Below are 19261 nucleotides of genomic sequence, written 5' to 3' on the forward strand. Positions count from 1 at the left end.
TGGCCTGCGTACCCAATGTTAAAGATAGGATGCGCACGCCGCATGCAGCCATAGGCGGAACTGAAGAGGCGCGGCAGTGGGCAGAGCTTCACAGAGGAAGTCCGCAGCCAGGCTAAACGCTAGTGTGAAACTAGCCTAATCGGTATTCAGATGCATCCGCTCTTCGCCAGTCATTACACTGGCTGCCCATTCATTATAGGATCCAATTCAAAGTACTTGTTCTCACCCACAAAGCTCTCCACAGTGCGGCACCCCCTTACATCTCCTCCCTCATTTCTGTCTATTGGCCTAACCGACCTCTGCGCTCTGCAAATGACTTCCGACTAACCTCTGCACTAATCCGTACCTCCCACTCCCGACTCCAAGACTTCTCCCGTGCTGCTGTGCCAATCTTCTGGAATGCTCTACCCCAAGATATTAGGACAATCCACAATTTGCTAGTTTTAGGCGCTCCCTCAAAACACATCTATCCCCCACCCCCTGAAGATGGCTGGACCATCATTGTAAATACACACCTGTACTTTGTATCTCCCCCACCCCATTGTGGATTGTAAGCTCTCACGAGCAGGGTCGTCTTATTTTGCTTTAATTATTGCATTAACATTATTACTTATGACTGTTGTGTATGAACCGTTAAACTGTAAAGCGCTGCGGAATATGTTGGCGCTATGTAAAGATTATTATTATTAGGGTATGTTCCTACTGTCAGTAAACGCTGCGGGTTGAACGCTGCATACATCCGCAGCATCCAGATGTTACAGAACAATGGATGGCATTTCAAGAAATCTCATCTCTACTATGCGTGCACGGACACCCACAGCTCACCCGCAGAGACGGACATGAGGTGCGTCTTTCCAGGCCGCAGCACGTCTATTTATCTTGGGGAGGCACTCAGTCTCCACAAGATAAATATCACCAGTGCAATGTATTGGATGTGGTGATTCTACACGGTTCAATGAACACGAGGATTCCCCTGCGTTCAAAAGCCGGCAGCGCTTTGGACGGAGCGGACATGTGCTGCCTCCAAAGCGCTGCTGGTTCCTGACCTTGGGAACATACCCTTATAGTTGGAGAATCATTCACCAAGTCTCTAAGGCCCTAATGTTTTGTGATGTCTGGTCTGAGAAGATGCCGTTCAGACAAGTAAGGCCACATTCAGTATTTGGTCAGTATTTTACCTCAGTACGTGTAAGCCAAAACCAGGAGAGGAACAATCAGAGGAAAAGTATAATAGAAACACGTCACCACTTCTGTATTTATCACCCACTCCTGGTTTTAGCTTACAGATACTGAGGTAAGAAACTCACCAAATACTGAGTGTGTGAACATGACTTTAAGGCTATGTGCACACGTTCAGGAAAGTGTGCAGAATTTTCCTGAGGAAATCCGGCCGGAGTATTTACGCGTTTTTTTGTGCGGATTTTTCACGTTTTTTTTCCGGAGCTTCCCAATGCAATAATAATATAGTGGGAAATCCGAGAAAAATCTGCAAAATTAATGAACATGCTGCGTTTTTTTCCGCGATGCGTTTTTTTCCACAAAATGTGCACATGTGCACAAAAATTGCGGATTGCATTCTAGTAATAGGATGCTTAATGTAAGCTTTTTTTAGCGTTTTTTATGCGGAAAACAACCGAAAAAACGCGACAATTCCTGAACGTGTGCACATAGCCTAAAATTCGCACACTGACCAATGTGATTTAATAGGGCTGTTCAAGGTCAGGTTTTCCTTACAGGCCGAGTCTCTCTTCCGTATTTTGGATGAGACTCGCCTATCCAAATCTATGGGGGCACAAAAAAAAATCAGATGTCAAATGGATCATGTGTATGGCGTGAGATTTCATGGCTATTTCTTCTTACATGCCAGTTACTAAACCTGGAAAACTGAATTTAGTCTTGTGAATTTTATTAACTTTGGTTGTATAAAAACAGATGACAGGCAGATGTAAAATAAAGCAGAGGGACAGACGGCGCACGGACGGAATACAGATGACAATACGCTCATCTGAACCTGGCTTTAAGGCCACATTTCCTTCTGTTAGGCCTCATTCAGACGTCTGATTTCTGTATATGAGGGCTATCCAGTTATTTTCATGGCTGGCACTCATACCTGTGAATCTGTGAGGCCAGTTACATGTCCGTGATGGTTTGTGCAGCGAGCAGTCAGCGGAAATGTACAATTTTCATCTTGGATCAAGGGTCGGATCAAATTGGCGATGCAAGTATATGGGTAAAAGAAATCGGACTGCACTCGGATGTCATCCAGACTATCAGAAAGGAGACGGTCAAGAAACTTTTTTTTTTTATCCGTACGAGAAACACAGATGACACTCGGACCAAACTCTGATCCGAATAATCAGTCTGCTTTTCTAGTACGAGGAACTATCAGACATCGGAATGAGCCCTTGGCGCTTATTCAGGCATCAGTTTTTCACGTACACGTGAGATCAGTGTTTTTCAGATGGCACTCATACTCATGATAGTCTAGGGGCCCTTTCACGTGTGCATGACCCGCTCAAATTCGAGGAGACATTTCCTATGTTGATCTGATATGACAATGAAAGTCTATGGGTCTGTGAAAAAAAAAACTGGGATGCCCCCACAGACTGATGGCTAGGAGCCTGGTGAGAAACACTTTTTTTTCACGGAAAATAGAAAAAAAATTGGAGTTCGGCTCAACAGGACTGGATTTTCCTTTTCTTTTTAGTTTCAAAAAAGTTTTATTGAAATTTCAACATCAACAGTCATAAAATGAAATTGCAATGTAAATGAACTCCCTCGCAGGTGAGTCTATAACTGAGTAATATAAGAACACATATTCCTTATAGATACAAGGGTGGACAAGACAAAAACAACACAAGGGAAGAACATGAAGGAAAGAGAAAATTGTATTTACTTTTTAATTTATAACAAACGTTATCCCCACAGAATCAAATTGCTAGGGGGACAGATGAAGAGTCTGACTCAAGTGTAAATTAGGTTGCAGATCCATCCAAGGGCCCCATATCTTAAAGAACTGATCCCACATATCATTTCTAGTGGCCTCAATGCGTTCATAGAACATAATGTTATTCATCCTTTCCGTAACCATACGTAGCGACAACGTGGGGTTCCTCCATTTCGAAGCAATGTGAATTTTAGTAGCCATAAAGAGAGAAGAAACCAACTTAAATAGATTTTTAGGAAGAGCTGGGTGTCTCGCCCCCAGCAGAAAAACAGAGGCGTCCAGATTGGTTTTTTTCCCCGCCAGTTGGTCAACTAGAAGGTTTATCTTTTGCCATAAGTTGGACACCACTGGGCAAGTCCACCATATATGTTTCATGTCCCCAGGTAGGTTACATCCCCGAAAGCATAAATTCGAGACATTGGGGAATATGCTATGGAGTTTAGTTGGCACTAGATAAGTCCTATGAAGGACCTTGATCGAGGTTTCCACTAAAGATGACTGGTGACTACCCTTAGTTAGCGTGTCACAACACCTCCTCCAGTTCTCCAACGTCAGCTCGACACCCAACTCCTCCTCCCACCGTCTCATGAAACCCAACTTCTTCATATCATGGGGTGGGTTTATAATAGAATAAAGCAAAGATATTGCCCCCCTTCCCATTGGGTCTGAAAGGCATTTTTGTTCATAACCAGAAACAGGAACGGGGCGTTTACCATGAGTTAGGCTACCTGCAAAGTGCAAAATCTGATTAATGTGCATTATTTCTCTAATCGGGGGTTCAAACTTCCTCACGAATTCTGCTCTGTCCAACAGGACACCGAAAGGGTCACACAAGTGTTTTATTGTGGTAATCCCTCTCAATATCCACCAAGTGAACAAACGTGAGTCCAGACCAGGAGTGAACATCGGGTTCCTTTTCTTTTTAAAAAGAAAATATAGTCATGAGTAAGACTGCTTAATGCAGTCGAAACGCATCAACTGGGTCACGTCGACTGTGTAAATTTTTCTTTTGTATGCATTATATTTTCTTTTGAAAGATAAAAATAAAAGTAAAATCCAGTCCTGTTGAGCCGGACTCCAATTTTTTCTATTTTCCTTGATGTGAGGCCAGGGCGAGGTTGGTGGATGAGCATAGACCAACTAGGTGAGCTGGAATCAAGGTATAATTTTTTTTTTCACCATTTGATCAAAAACGCTGGTGACTGACGGATTATCTTGTACGGCCAAACCCTAGACGTGTGCATGAGCCGTCATGGCGGTATGTGGTCATGTACCATCGTCCCATCTCCTCCTCACTCAGTGACACCATTATATTTCATTACAAAACCCAGGCTACGTTTCATGATTTTCTTTTTTTTAAACTCCACTTTGAGTTATTACTTTACCATAAATCCATGAGGATTTACCATTATAAACCCCATTTCCATATGTGAAAGTAACACACAACACTATCGTCCTCCATTGCTCATTTCTGTTCCGCCGACTGGATATCCCCGGGTTTCTGGAGACATCCCATCGAGTACTTTGTAACTTCTGGGATATTAGAAGCATTGTCATCCAGGTGTTGAGCACATCCCATTTCGGAGACTCCGGTCTCATGTGTGTAGGGACCTTCCCGTCAGATGATGTTGGGGAGAGGAGTGTCGGGCAGCCTGAATGTTAGCACCTGCCTCTGTCATTCCCCAGGACAAGAGCTGCTGCCGGAGCTGTCTGGCGGTGGCTTTCTCATTCTCATATGGAAACATGAATGTTCAGCCGAGCCCAGTGTTCCAGCGTATGGGAAAGGTGGGGGTTCATTTGGACAAGATCTAACGTCTCTGGGGGTCTTTGTATAACTCGTAAATCTTTCTGTGATTGTACACTGATGTGAGTATCAGTCCAGTGCAAAACAGTGTGACAGCGACAGTAATGATGCAGACGGCGGCTCCATGTTGTATTCTGCCCACTGGCACCTGGACAGCAATTTTCTCTGTAACCTGTGTAAGTACAACAGTATCATCAGTCTCAGAAATACCACAGCGATCAGACGAATACAAGTGTGGATGTGTCTATTGTAACGCAACAAATTGTAAGAATATCCGTCACCAGCAGAGATGGTGCAAATCCACTCACAGGGTCCGGTCCAATCGGGCGCGGGATGGGAGCCTGGAGGACCACGCCCTACGTCCCAGCATCCACAGCTCATTTCGACTAGCCGGCCTGGAATGACTTCATCGTTGTGGCAGCATGATGCACATGTGATGTGGCGCCAGGTTGGCTAATCACAAGAGGAGCCATGGATGCCATCATGTAAGAGGCGGTCATCAGAGACTACAGCTGCTGTGACCTGTAATAGCGTGACCGTACGTGATACAGGCTAGTTACAGGTCACAGCAGCTGTCGATGTTGGCCATTTTAAGGGTAAGTTCACACAGGGCGTTTTTGCTGCGTTTTTTGCGGCGTTTCTTTATGCTAATTTTCAGCTGCTTTTTCCATTACCAGCAAAGCCTATGAGGTTTCAGAAACCTCAGGCACACACATTGGTTTTTAGTGTGATCAGTATTTTGTGCTTTGCTGCGTTTGTTTGGACATAGAGCATGTCAATTTCAGCGTTTTTTCAGCATTTTTCACCCATTGACTTGAATGGGTGTTGAAAAAACGCAGCAAAAGCACAGGTATCATTATTTGCTGCTGAATATTCAAGGATATTAGCATGGACAAAGAGGAAAAAAAAACACACCAAAAACGCACCTAAACCTGTGTTTTTGACACAGCTTCTTTCCTGCCAAGAAGATCAGGTTATGCTGCAGAAAAAAATGCAGCAAAAACACCCTGTGTGAACTTACCCTAATACTTTATTGATTACCCCACTAGACAGAAGAGTGTGATTTACTAACTAAAGACATTTATTTATAGTCACATTTCCCTTCTTTTTTTCTATTCCCGTGGAATACTTTTAATAAATGGATCTTAGACTTGAAGAGGCTGCTGTATTTATTTTGAAAATTCATAACAGAGTGGCTGTATAATCTTTTTTGAAAGTTTAACCCAATCTTGCCCACCTAGCCTGACTGACAGCTCCTCAGTGACCTTCCTCCCAGCACCAGGTCAGATTACCAATGCACTAGCAGGGTGCAGTAGACCCCCATGATGAAGGCAGGGCAGCAGGGGTGCCTAATACTGATGCACACAGCCACCTACTTCCTCCCTTGCCGCTGCTGAGCTCTCGCACTGATTAGTACAATCTGCAGAACTCAGTCAAGCTGGGAGTATGGAGGCCGAATACATGGGATCCTGAGTTATTTCATTCTATAGCTGGACTCAGAAAAAGCTCATCTTAATATCAGGATAATGCAGCCATTCAAACATGAATTTTCAAAGTCAGCACACCAGCATCATCAGGTCTAAGAGATCTGCTTAATAATGTATGCAATTTGTATTATAAAGTCAGCTCATAGATCTGTCCTAAGGTGTTGTCTGGGATTAGAAAAAGCAGCCTGCTTACTTGTCTGACTACAAGGACTGTCCAGATAATGTGTGTTGGTATTCAGATGAATAGCACTGAGTTGTAATAACAGACCTAGCCTAAGGACAAATATGTTTCATGAAAAGACAAAAAGGCAGAACAACCCTGTTTCCATTCAATACATTTTTATTTATTTACCAGTGGAGAAATTGGCAATTTACTATTCTTCTGCACCAGGAAGTATCCACATTAGTAGCCATCTATGACTTGGCTGAAAGGGAAACAATCAGAACAGTCCACCATCCCCAACCTGTTTGTATGGTCATGTTGCTCTCTGAGACATAATATCATCCACACCTTCACTGATGCAGTCTGTTTCCTGCCTGAGAAATCACTGTTTTAATTAAAAGGGAATCTGTCACCAGGTTTTTGCTATGTAATCTGACAGCAGCATGTTGTAGGGACAGATTCCCTGATTCTGGTGGAGTGTCACTTACTGGGCTGCTTACTGTCATTTTGATAAAATTACAATTTTATCTGCTGCAGATCTAGCAGTTCTCTGAATGCAGAGCTCTGTATAACCCCGCCCACACCACTGATCGGCAGCCTCATGTGTACACTGTGCATAGGCAGAAAGCTGCCAATCAGTGGTGGAGGCGGGTTATACAAAGCTCATGAATATGGAGAACTACATGGCAGCAGGTTTACTAGTCCTCTAGTGACAATCTCCTACAGATAAAACAGGGATTTCTTTTAAACTATACCAAGCAGTCCAATAATTGACACATTGCTAGCATCAGGCTCTCAGCCCCCTTATCAAGCTGCTCTCAGATTACATAGCAAAAACAGATTCCCTTTAAAATACAAATGAGGATAAAGTGCCCTGGGTGTGACCAGAGCACTTCCCAAGCCTCTGCCTCCCATGCTCTAGTTTCCTGCCTAGCCCCAACTTGACTACACAGCGATGAATAGAGAGTAATTATTAGAGAGAATAAAATAAGATTTGTTGACAAACTATTCAAGAGAAGCAGTATGAGATGCACAAAGACTGGCACCGACCTCGGCGTAAGGCAGGTTCATCCACTGGCATTTCACTGCACCAGAAGGTACACAAGGAGCTTCAACTAAAGGATAATCCAAGCAGCCGCTCAGAAGGAAGTCTACACAAGGAATAAAAAATAGCATCACGAGTAAAAACAATAACATAAAGAAGTTACGGGTGGTCAGACTGACCAACAACAACACGTATGTACTGGGGGCAAGATGGATGTACTAAACTACTGCACTAACAGTGACCAGGTCACATCCTATTATATAAAGAAAAAATACAATATAGAAATTAAATGAACATAAACCCTGCTGTAAGTAAAAGCAATAGCACAGATGAATATCACAGGGTACATAGTAAACACTCTTTTTGATCAAAAAAGGCATAAAAGCCATCCTCACCAGCGCCAAAATTCAGGATGGTCCTAACCTCTAGTATTAGAACCTTACCACGTGTCTTGGGAGGAGGCAAGAGCCTTAATACGCAGGGTCCTCTTTATGGAGGCTGGGCTAGATACAGATATCTACCTTCTAAACGTCCCTCTTAAAGGGATGGGAAAGATCTCAGCTAGACCGTTACTCCACATGCTTACCGCAGCAAGGTGCATGATAGCTCTTCCCCCCTCATCAACATTTATTAAACAGAATTGCTGACATTCGTAGGATAAAATATATGGCGGCCTTGATGGGAGGGAGAGTGGACAGATCTGACACTGTTAGGGCTCCTTGGGACTATTATTGGGCTCAGAATGGCGCCTTCTTCTCTCTTCTTACTACTATCGGACCTGTGCTTCTTCCCCCCTATCCTACCTTGCGTCCGTTTGGTCTTCATATGTGTAAGTCAGTTATTAAAGGTAAGGTACCGCGATTGTAGATTATTAATAAATCACTGTAATGTAGCATAACATGCTGCTATAACCAAGTTTTAAATGCATGTGAAACAGATTTCGTGTGTTATATGTGTTTAAAGAAGAAACTGGGGGCTGACATCTTGGTTTTGCAGCAGTAGCAGGGCACTAACAGTGTCATTTTACCGCACCCCATGGACAAAGGAGATAATAGACCGGCGCTGACCCCATCTTTAACATTGGAGAGGTGTTAGCAGTGAGCTGGGCACGTCTCTGTGGGCTGCACAACTCACTGCTGTAGGTATGACTAGCAGCCATTTTATTATAGCCCAGTGCTCTCTGCCCAAGCTCCACTTACTCTCTATCACAGGAGCTCCATTCACTCCATTAAGCTGCATTCCCAGCCTGCAGAGAGAGGTGACACCTGACACCTGTCTCAGCCATACACTGTATCTCTCCCCTCCCTCCACAATGCCTGGCCATTCACTGCAGACCTGGAGCTCCTTCTTATCTTACTGACGGATGAGTCACAGACAGCTCTGCACAGACAATGCTGCTCCATACACACCACATAAACTAACTGTGCTCCTGATGCAGTAACTGCTGGTGATAGCAGGTCACAGGGCAGTCACACACAAAATGGCTCTGCCCTGTGATGCTGCTCTTCATTCTGCCCCAGGGATGTTAGACCACCCAAAAGGGGAGGGAAATGGTGATGTCAGCAGTCACTGCCCAGATTTTCCAGCTAACAGTAAAGCTGGTGAGTCTTACTATAGCTGCTTGAGGTCTAAAATGGAAAATGCTCCCCCTAGTGGTCAATATATATATTTGTAAGAAAATATATAATATTTTTCATATAGAAATGTTTGCAAACAGTGCAAACATTGCATTAATACATTTTATTTACTATTTTAAGCTTAATTTCACAAAAAAACAAACTACAAGAAAACTGGTGGCACCTTCCCTTTAAGCATTATTTGGTAGGTTCATCATTGGAGCTAGTTTACAGTGGTGTCAGATATAACTGTATTAGAAAGCTTAGCTGAGTTCTAGTATTTACTGTATCAATCTACATTTTGGTTTTTCACCACTGAGGGAGTGTATTTTGCCTTTGAAGCTCCTTTACATTTCTTCAAATTGTCCTTTGGGAAATGTTTCTGCATGCAATTGTTGGAATTTTTGAATTCTTACTTTAAATTGTTATATTCTGAAAAATGTAACAAAAATTTACAGTTTTTAAAAAAAAAAAAACCTTGCCATATGTCATAGTGATGTCAATGCGAGCAAGGGCTGAGCAGGAGCGGGGCCCGACTATGGACACCCGCCAACCCAAAGAAATGGAGGCTGCACCCTTGTGTCACTGAGTGCAAGAAATTAAAGCAAAACCGAAAGAAATCAACTAGAGTAAAAGTTTTATATAAAGAAACAAAATACATATGTGCATGATAAAAAAGGTACTTTTTTATGGAAAAAAACCCAACAAGTCTTACCATTCTGATCCAGTTCAAACTCAGATTACAATCCAAAAGATTACAAAGGGTTGTACACCTTTGGGGCTCTTTTGGTTACTTAAATGCCTGTATGTGGGGCTAAAAATCATTTTTGCAGTTGGGTTTCATTAAAACTTTAGCCTTCTGCAGTCTTCGTGCTGCACTGTCTGTTTATGGCTGTAGATAGAGTTAACTGAGAATCCATCAGCGAGCTCCTTCTCATGGGGTAGATTTTAACTTAGTCTTTTTCTGAGCTCCTCTCTGCTGATTTAAGACCAAAGATCGCATCAAAAGATGAATGCGCAGAGAAACAGAGAGTCTGTGAAAGCCAAACGGTGCAATATTTCCAATGGAACTCAATTGGAAATATTATTTTTCGCCCTAAATACATGCAATTAAGTAAAGATGTCTCCAAAGCTGAACATCCCCTTTAGTAAGTTAGTAAATATCTGCGCCATTTTGGTGCACACAGCAGAATCAGTGACATTTGTGCACGTAGTGATTTCCAAATACTGCTGAAGTTCCCTGGATGACTCCGGCTTGGCCTACATTAGTGACTTTACCTTTGCTGCAGTGAACGAGCAGTTGGGGTCCTGGTAGAACAATGGACACGTCGCTGCCTTGTGCTGATGGGCGGTGGTATCGGGCATGGACTGGCACCGAGGAGATGAAACCACCGGCCCCAGACTGGTCCGGCCCCATATACACCAGTGCCTGCGATTCTGCGGACAGGTACTCCGGAGCTTCCAAATCCACCAAACTCATCAAAACCACCTGAATCGGAATAATTCACAAGAGTTTAACTACTGAACTCATTAAATCGCCATTTGTGGATTTTTCAGAAAGACATGTCGGCATTTAGCTACAATATCGACAACATCCAACCTGTATGATCTAGATTTGCAGGATGTCCAGGGGACCCGTCACCATGTGAAAAGTGACCACTTCATATTTTATTCTTGCTGCTCCCCTTAGTATTTTGTTTTTTATAAATCCGCCATATGGTGCGCTTTTCTTAAATGCTGATTTTTCGGGTCTTTTCCAAGGGGGTTTGGCTTATCGGACTCACTGAGGGGTCTGTATTGTTACCCTGTAAGCCACGCTCTATTGATGAAGACCATAAAAAGTAGCAAGAAATAAAAAGTCCCAAATTTGTAGAACCGCGAGGTGGATTAAAAAAAAAAAAAAATTGTCAGGGGAGGTAGCAGGAATGAAGCATATTTGCCTACATGGCAGAATGGATAACGTGCAATCATTGGCCTCAACAGTCCCAAGGTGAACTTTCTGCATTACCAGTGCTGGCCAGCAGGGCACCACAAGAAGTCTCTGAGCAGAAGGGGCCGAGCTGGCCAGTGCTCTGGGATGGTTGTATTTTATCTCGTGAAATCCGTGACAAGAAGGCTGTGTGGTGGCATCTTCCAGGACCTCACCTCTGTTAGATTGTGCTGCCTCAGGGAGGAAAGCTGATAGGGGTCCAGAAATAGCCCCGATGGCAGCGTCTCTCGGAGCAATATGCTGCAACCGTCCATCTGCTCTGCAGAGCTGGAAACCTGCACTCTGGTCACCACATCCCTAAAACCACCAAAACACACGGATTTTACACACATATGTCCTGCCTCGATATAAGCATTTGCAACAAAGGTCCCACAACTAGAGATGGGCGGATACCTGGATGTTCGGGTCGGCCGAACAGTTACAAAAAGTTCGGGTTCGGGAACCAATACAGTACCCGGACCACATTCACTTCAATGGGGGGTCCGAACATCCAGTGTTTGCGGCGCTGTAATGTGAAAGACAGCACGACAATCAACGCTACTGATCGGCGGTGTAACCATCCCCGCCGGTCAGAGAGCCGCGGTTCCCACACTGTCAGAAGACAGCGTGAGTGCTCCGCTGTGATCGGAGGTATAAACTTCACCTCCGATCACTGGTATCAGCTGATGGGACTACTGCTCCCATCATCCGACACATGCTGCCGCTATTAACAGTGAGAGTAGGAGCGGCGGATGGGAGAATTCACCAGCCGCTCCTGTGCTGTAAATAAATAATTAAAAAAAAAAACGGCATGGGCTCCCCTGTATTTTCTATAACCAGCCAGGAAAAACTCACAGCTGGGGCTGCAACCCTCAGCTGTCATCTTCAGCAAGGCTAGTTATCAAGAATAGAGGGGTCCCCATGCTGTATTTTCTAATTATTTAAATAAATTTTAAAAAACGGTGTGCGTCCCCCCCCATTTTTGACAACCAGCCTTGCTAAAGCAGACAGCTGGGGGCTGGTATTCTTAGTCTGATAAGGGGCCATGGATATTGCCCCCCCAGCCTAAAAATAGCATCCCGCAGCTGCCCAGAAAAGGTACATCTATTAGATGCGCCAGTTTTGGCACTTTGCCCGGCTCTTCCAACTTGCCCTGTAGCGGTGGCAAGTGGGGTGAGAGGTGACATCAAGCCCCGAGGTTAGTAATAGAGAGGCGTCAATAAGACACCCATCCATTACTAACCCCATAGTCACATTGTCAGAAAACACAGACACCAAGAATACGTCCTTTCATTGAATTGAATTACTCTCAAGGTGCTAGCGGGGATCTCACCGAGGTCACCGCAGTTCGTCCCGGCTGGGAACGGAGCCTCAGTGACATCACTTATAGTCACTGAGGCTGCGCTCTCAGCAGACCATTCACCAGTGGTTTTCAGCCTGGACGATCGCATCTTGGCACCGTCCACAATGAAAACTATTTAGCCCCCAGACATGGATTACGATGTGGGAGAGAACGACGGACAGGTATGGTATATTATTGTTTTTTGATTTTTGGTTTATTACAGGAGAACGAGGGCTTCCGAGGAATTAGGTCGGTGAAGTCGTAAGTATGGTTTAATTGTGAATACTAAAGGAGTCAGTGTTATTCTTTCAATTAAAAGGACTTTATCCTTGGTGTCTGTGTTTTCTTACAATGTGACCATGAGGTTAGTAATGGGGGTGTCTTATTGACGCCTCTCCATTACTAACCTCGGGGCTTGATGTCACCTGACGGTGACATCAACCCCCCCAACTTTCACCCCACTTGGCACTGCTACAGGGCAAAGCGCCAGAATTGGTGCATCTAATAGTTGTGCTTTTTCTGGGCAGCTGCGGGCAGCTATTTTTAGGCTGGGGGGCCAATTTCCATGGCCCCTTTCCAGTCTGAGAATACCAGCCCCCAGCTGTGAGCTTTAGCAAGGTTGGTTGTCAAAAATGGGGGGAACCCGACGCCGTTTTTTTAAATTATTTATTTAAATAATAAAAAAAATACGACATGGGAACCCCTCTATTCTTGATAATTAGCCTTTCTGAAGCTAACAGCTGAAGGTTGCAAAAAGTTAATTTCAGTTCTTCAATACAAAAAGTGAAACTCATATATTGTATAGAGTCATTACAAACAGAGTGATCTATTTCAAGTGTTTATTTCTATTAGTGTTGATGATTATGGCTTACAGCCAATGAAAACCCAAAAGTCATCATCTCTGTAAAACAGATTAACAAAAAACACCTGCAAAGGCTTAATAAGCGTTTAAAAAGGTCCCTTAGTCTGTTTCAGTAGCTCCACAATCATGGGGAAGACTGCTGACTTGACAGATGTCCAGAAGGCAGTCACTGACACACTCCACAAGAAGGGTAAACCACAAGAGGTCATTCTCCAGGAGCACTTGGCACCTGTCCACACTTAGGTAACAAACCAAACTAAATACAATCAGGGTATACTTAAAATAGAAAACCAAAAGAAAATTACCCTTAAAAAGATACTTTTATTTCTACTCTTAAAATTGGATAAGATAAAAAAGTCAAATATAAACACTAACACCAAAAAAGGAATAGGGCTGGGTATTGGTGGTCCGATGCAATGGACTGAAAGAGCAGGGGGTGGAGAGTGTTGGCAAATACCTAATACAACCCTGATGAAATCCTAAATGACCTGTGCCCTACCTACCAGTGAAGGTTAGCACCCTACACCACGATGTGGCGCCCCCACTCCGCGTCGACTGTCCCTTAAGTCCCTACTACGCCCTAATCACTACCCAAACCCGGATCCCTACACACCACACACACAAAAACAGAGATCTAGCTGAGTAATCTATCTTAAAGAGTATTCTGCCTAACATATGGGCCAGAAATAAAATTTGCCAATCCAATGAGGCTGAAATAGGTGGTACAAAATCTTTACCACATGTAAACCACAGATGTATATGTTTATATTCAGATGAAAATGTGGACTAGGGTTCTCTATATAATAAATAAGGTCTATTAACTGTAATATATAGTAGATAAACTTATCTGGGAGTAGATAATTCTACCAGTATCAGATATGTGTGTAAATAGCACATTCCCTATACCATAGTGATAAATTACCATAGGTCTACATGTGTGATAAATTGCCAAGCCAAAAGAAATTTTAGTATATCTCAGCAATCAATGCATCTTATAATAGCATGCTATAAATATACACACCTTGCTCCTTCCTCCATGGAGCGAAATATATCAATAATCTTTTAACTGAATATCATAAAATATGTCATAATACAAATTTTTAGACAGCAGCATGCTACAGACACCACAATGGGTAAACTTATCTGGGAATACGTGACATTCTATGTCTCAGCGTCCTTGTCAAGTCCCTACGCGTTTCGCCCCCTCCTAGTATAGGGGCTCATCAGGGGACCGTAAATAGGAGTGTACCATCATGGCATAATCATAGATGTCATAGATGTGGACACGCTACGGGTATCGGAAAATGGCCCAATTTTTTTTTTTTTATAGCAAAGTTTGGAATTTTTTTTCACCACTTAGATAAAAAATAACCTAGACATGTTTGGTGTCTATGAACTCGTAATGACCTGGAGAATAATAATGGCATGGCAGTTTTAGCATTTAATGAACCTAGCAAAAAAGCCAAACAAAAAACAAGTGTTGGATTGCACTTTTTTTGCAATTTCACCACACGGAGTTTTTTTCCCGTTTTCTAGTACAAGACATGGTAAAACCAATGATGTCGTTCAAAAGTACAACTCGTCCCACAGAAAATAAGCCCTCACATGGCCATATTGACGGAAAAATAAAAAAGTTATGGCTCTGGGAAGGAGGAGAGCGAAAAACAAAAAAGCAAAAATGAAAAAGGGCTGCATCTTGAAGGGGTTAAAAACAGCAGTATCACGGTGCTTGATTGGCCAGCAAACTCGCCTGACCTTAACTCCATAGAGAATCTATTGGAGTATTGAAGACCCAACAATGCAGATGAGCTGAAGGCTGCTATTAGAGCAACCTGAGCTTCCATAACACCTCAGCAGTGCCACTGGCTGATCCTCCTCCATGCCATGTCGCATTGATGCCGGAATTGATGCCAAAGGAGCCCCGACCAAGTATTGAGTGCATTTACTAAACATACATTTCAGTAGGACAACATTTCGGATTGTAAAATCATTTTTTAACCTGGTGTTATAAAGTATTCTAGTTTACTGAGATAATGACTTTTGGGTTTTCATTGGGTGAAAGCCATAATCATCAACATTAACAGAAATAAACACTTGAAATAGATCACTCTGTTTGTAATTACTCTATATAATATATACTTTTTGTATTGAAGAACTGAAATAAATTAACTTTTTGATGATATTCTAATTTTGTGAGAAGCACCTGTATATTATACACAGTGATGTCATAGTACTGGAATGTGAAAGGGTGAAGAAAATGTTTTGGAGAAGTTGCGTTTGAGGTCAAAATGTAAAAACCTCCGATAACCCCTTAAAATTAATCTGTACCTGTGAAAACCATTTTTCAAGATCTCTCTCCTTACAGTGAGCTTGGGGCAGAAAGTTTCTGCAATTGAAAAACAAAGATAATAAAATATTACATAAAAGATAACAAACTTTGCAGCAGGTAAAGCAATGATAGTCGGGCTAAGCGCATACGACGTTTACATCAGGAGGACTCCAGCAGAGATAATACCGCAACAGCAGCAAAAAATGAATGTCAAGTAACAGAATGTAGTAATGACATCGCTGTGCACACGTTCCACCTGACGTCATGGCTTTTACCCACTCCAGGGTTCAGGAACCTTGAGACTGTTGTAAGGAGGGACATGCTCATACTTCAGACGACTGATGTGGAAGCCCCCAGCACTACATACAGGAAAGTATGGAGCACAGATGGCGGTGGCAGAGCTGCTGCAAAAACCTCAAATGATGCGCCGGTGGAGACACTTAAAAATAACGACCATTGCATTTTCCTGAAACCTTTTCGCCTTGGGAAAGAAGCCGCTTGGACATTCCCCAAGGCCGGCATTTCAGGGTCCAGTCTTAGCCCAGGGCACTAAGAAAACGGGACAAGTCTCCTTTAATACACAGTCAGAGACATATTCATTTGTCACATCTTTCCTCCTGAAAAGCCATCAATCCTTCCATCATAAACATATGATCCTCTGCTGTAATAAATCTCATCATAAATCCGCCACCTGCAGTTTGTGGCATCTAAAAATGCAATTTCTGAGTCAAATCCACAAGTGGATACAAAAGGAATGGAAAATATACAGGAGGGTCTTCTACTGCTCGCTCCTAGAGCCAATTCTGGCTTTAAGTAAAAAAACTACATCAACATCTGCAGCAGCGTATTCCGAAAAAGACACAGAAAACAAAATCAGTAATGAGCACTTAGGGGGAGTTTATGAAGTCTGGCATGTAATGTTGCTTGTCAGTCTTAAGCCTCATTCAGACGCCCATTTTTCACATACAAGTGTTACGCAGGTTTTTCACAGATAGAACGCGTAACTACTATAGTTTATGGAGCGGTTTCCATGTCTTTTTGGAGATCTGCAAAAAAAAAAAATCACGGAGACATATCTGTTTATGTTCTGAGCCATGGATGAAATTCTGAGCCATCCAAGTCTATGGGTCCTTTAACTTGTTCCTTCTTTGGGGAGGTTTTGGGGGATTGAATTTCCTGAAGCATTTCTTTTGCAGCCTTTTGATTGGGGCCACTTCAGAAGTGACTACACTCTCTTTTCTCCAATCATCTTTTTGAAGCATTTAAAAGATGCTCAGAAGCCTGAGCACATAAGCGACAAGTCGATTTTCCACAGAACTTAAAAGATTCTTTTGAGCATTTTTTTAGCACTTTTTCCGCCATTAGGAGTGATCCCCTCATAAAAACGCATGATGTTTTTTTCTATTTATTGCATATGAAAAAAATCACTGATGGTAGAAGCTGACACATACACTGACCACTGATGAAAGTCAGTCTGGTTTTTTTTTTCACGCAAAAGAAAACCAACCAGACATCTGAAATGACCTAATTTCAAGCCAGCTCAAGCAAGAAGCACCAATTTAGGAAGAGGCAAGAGCCTCGTAATAAAGGCCCCGTCTCACATAGCGATTTACCAACGATCACGACCAGCGATACGACCTGGCCGTGATCGTTGGTAAGTCGTTGTGTGGTTGCTGGGGAGCTGTCACACAGACAGCTCTCTCCAGAGACCAACGATCAGGGGAACGACTTCGGCATCGTTGAAACTGTCTTCAACGATGCCGAAGTCCCCCTGCAGCACCCGGGTAAACATCGGGTTACTAAGCGCAGGGCCGCGCTTAGTAACCCAATGTTTACCCTGGTTACCAAAAAAAAACAAAAAAAAAAAACACTACATACTCACCATCTGATGTCCGTCAGGTCCCTTGCCGTCTGCTTCCTGCTCTGACTGAGTGCCGCCGTACAGTGAGAGCAGAGCGCAGCGGTGACGTCACTGCTGTGATCTGCTCTCACTTTCTGGCCGGCAGTCAGTCAGAGCAGGAAGCAGACGGCAAGGGACCTGACGGACATCAGATGGTGAGTATGTACTGTTTGTTTTTTTTTACATTTACGCTGGTAACCAGGGTGTAAACATCGGGTTACTAAGCGCGGCCCTGCGCTTAGTAACCCGATGTTTACCCTGGTTACCAGTGAAGACATCGCTGGATCGGTGTCACACACACCGATTCAGCGATGTCAGCGGGACCTCAACGACCAAAAAAAGGTCCAGGCCATTCCGACACGACCAGCGATCTCACAGCAGGGGCCTGATCGCTGGTACGTGTCACACATAGCGAGATCGCTACTGAGGTCGCTGTTGCGTCACAAAACTAGTGACTCAGCAGCGATCTCGCTATGTGAGACGGGGCCTTTAATGTGGCGCATCGCTGGCTGTCAGCGCACCAGAAAGCCAAATCTACAGCCACGTTGAATCGCACAGCTCCATTCAGTGTGTAGCAGACGTTGCTGGGTCCTGCAGATCAGCTCTTGGACTCGGCAGTGGCTGCTACACAGTGAGGCTGCCGTCACACTATCAGTATTTGGTCAGTATTTTACATCAGTATTTGTTAGCCAAAACCAGGAGTGGGTGATAAATACAGAAGTGGTGACGTGTTTCTATTATACTTTTCCTCTAATTGTTCCACTCCTGGTTTTGGCTTACAAATACTGATGTAAAATACTGACCAAATACTGCTAGTGTGACGGCAGCCTGAATGGAGCTGTGCCGTACAGATCTATACAATGGTTACATCAGGCCGCTGAGCAATGTCAGACCCCACCGAGCTCGTAGTGATGACACTTCATGTCCTATGACCGGACAGATGAACAGACAACCCCTGGAATCAGAGTATGATACCTCACACAATCACTACATGGTGGCGCAGCTCCAGACACAGAGCCACAGGGACAAGTGCCGCCATATGGAGAATGAAAAAAAAGGAAATGTACTAAGAAGTTCACTGTCACCCCGTAATGCCAGAATATTTCATTCTACCTGTACTGCTCCCAGAACAGAAGAAGCTTATCAGTGTGAAGAACACCAAAGTCTCCGCTGATTTCGACATGTCAATCTGTAAAAAAAAAAGGAAGAAAATGTTTAATCCGGACCATTGGTAGAAAACGTAATTTACACAAAATTCACGTGTCCCTTGTGTCACAGTTACATAGTGAGCATGTAATGGCGGCATAGTGAGGGCGCCGCCTAGAAGGCCTGGCTGCTGCTTATCATGTGCACACCAGGTATACCATGTCAGTCAGGCCTCGGTCACACGCCCGTTTAGTTCATGTACAAAAAAAATGGGCAAAAATACAAGATTATTTCTAAGCGGAGGGATAAAAATAAGAAAACTAAAAAACCGACTCCCTACCGTCACGCTTCAGCCAGGACCTTAGAGCCACGTTCACACGTTACACATGCTTCCCGCCTGCTCAGGACTGAACAGCGCGCATGCGCAGAGGGCCAGCAGCTACAGCAGCCTCTGCTCACATCAGCAGTCATCACCCACCGACCAATGTCCTCTGCTCAGCCTGCAGCCACTTCCGCGTTCCACGGGGGTCCTCCTAAGGACCCGTCATAGATGTATAGGACGGTGCCTGTGCGAAATAAACACGCAGTAGTCACGGACACACCATTGTCACGCCGCCCTGGAGTCCCGTCACTTATTGTACACTGCTAACA

At 43.7% G+C, this 19261-nt stretch overlaps 1 protein-coding gene across 4 annotated transcripts; it reads right to left on the reverse strand.

Annotated features, from left to right (window-relative positions):
- Positions 1-1885: 1885 nt before the first annotated feature.
- Positions 1886-19243, reverse strand: PIGX (phosphatidylinositol glycan anchor biosynthesis class X). 4 transcript variants are annotated; one of them, XM_077291229.1, is made up of 7 exons: positions 19093-19243; positions 18578-18653; positions 15564-15621; positions 11208-11349; positions 10341-10551; positions 7452-7552; positions 1886-4923 (listed from the first exon to the last, which is right to left on the reverse strand). In XM_077291229.1, exons 2-7 carry the CDS (start codon positions 18645-18647, stop codon positions 4756-4758), a joined length of 750 nt encoding a protein of 249 aa, XP_077147344.1. In that variant the 5' UTR covers positions 18648-18653; positions 19093-19243; the 3' UTR covers positions 1886-4755. The 4 variants fall into 4 exon arrangements, with proteins under 4 accessions (XP_077147344.1, XP_077147343.1, XP_077147342.1 ...); XM_077291228.1 differs by having other exon boundaries at positions 18951-19103; XM_077291227.1 differs by lacking the exon at positions 19093-19243 and adding an exon at positions 18971-19083.
- Between the last annotated feature and the right edge of the window lie 18 nt (positions 19244-19261).

This window comes from Ranitomeya variabilis, chromosome 2, assembly GCF_051348905.1.
Source record: "Ranitomeya variabilis isolate aRanVar5 chromosome 2, aRanVar5.hap1, whole genome shotgun sequence".
NCBI lineage: Eukaryota > Metazoa > Chordata > Amphibia > Anura > Dendrobatidae > Ranitomeya > Ranitomeya variabilis.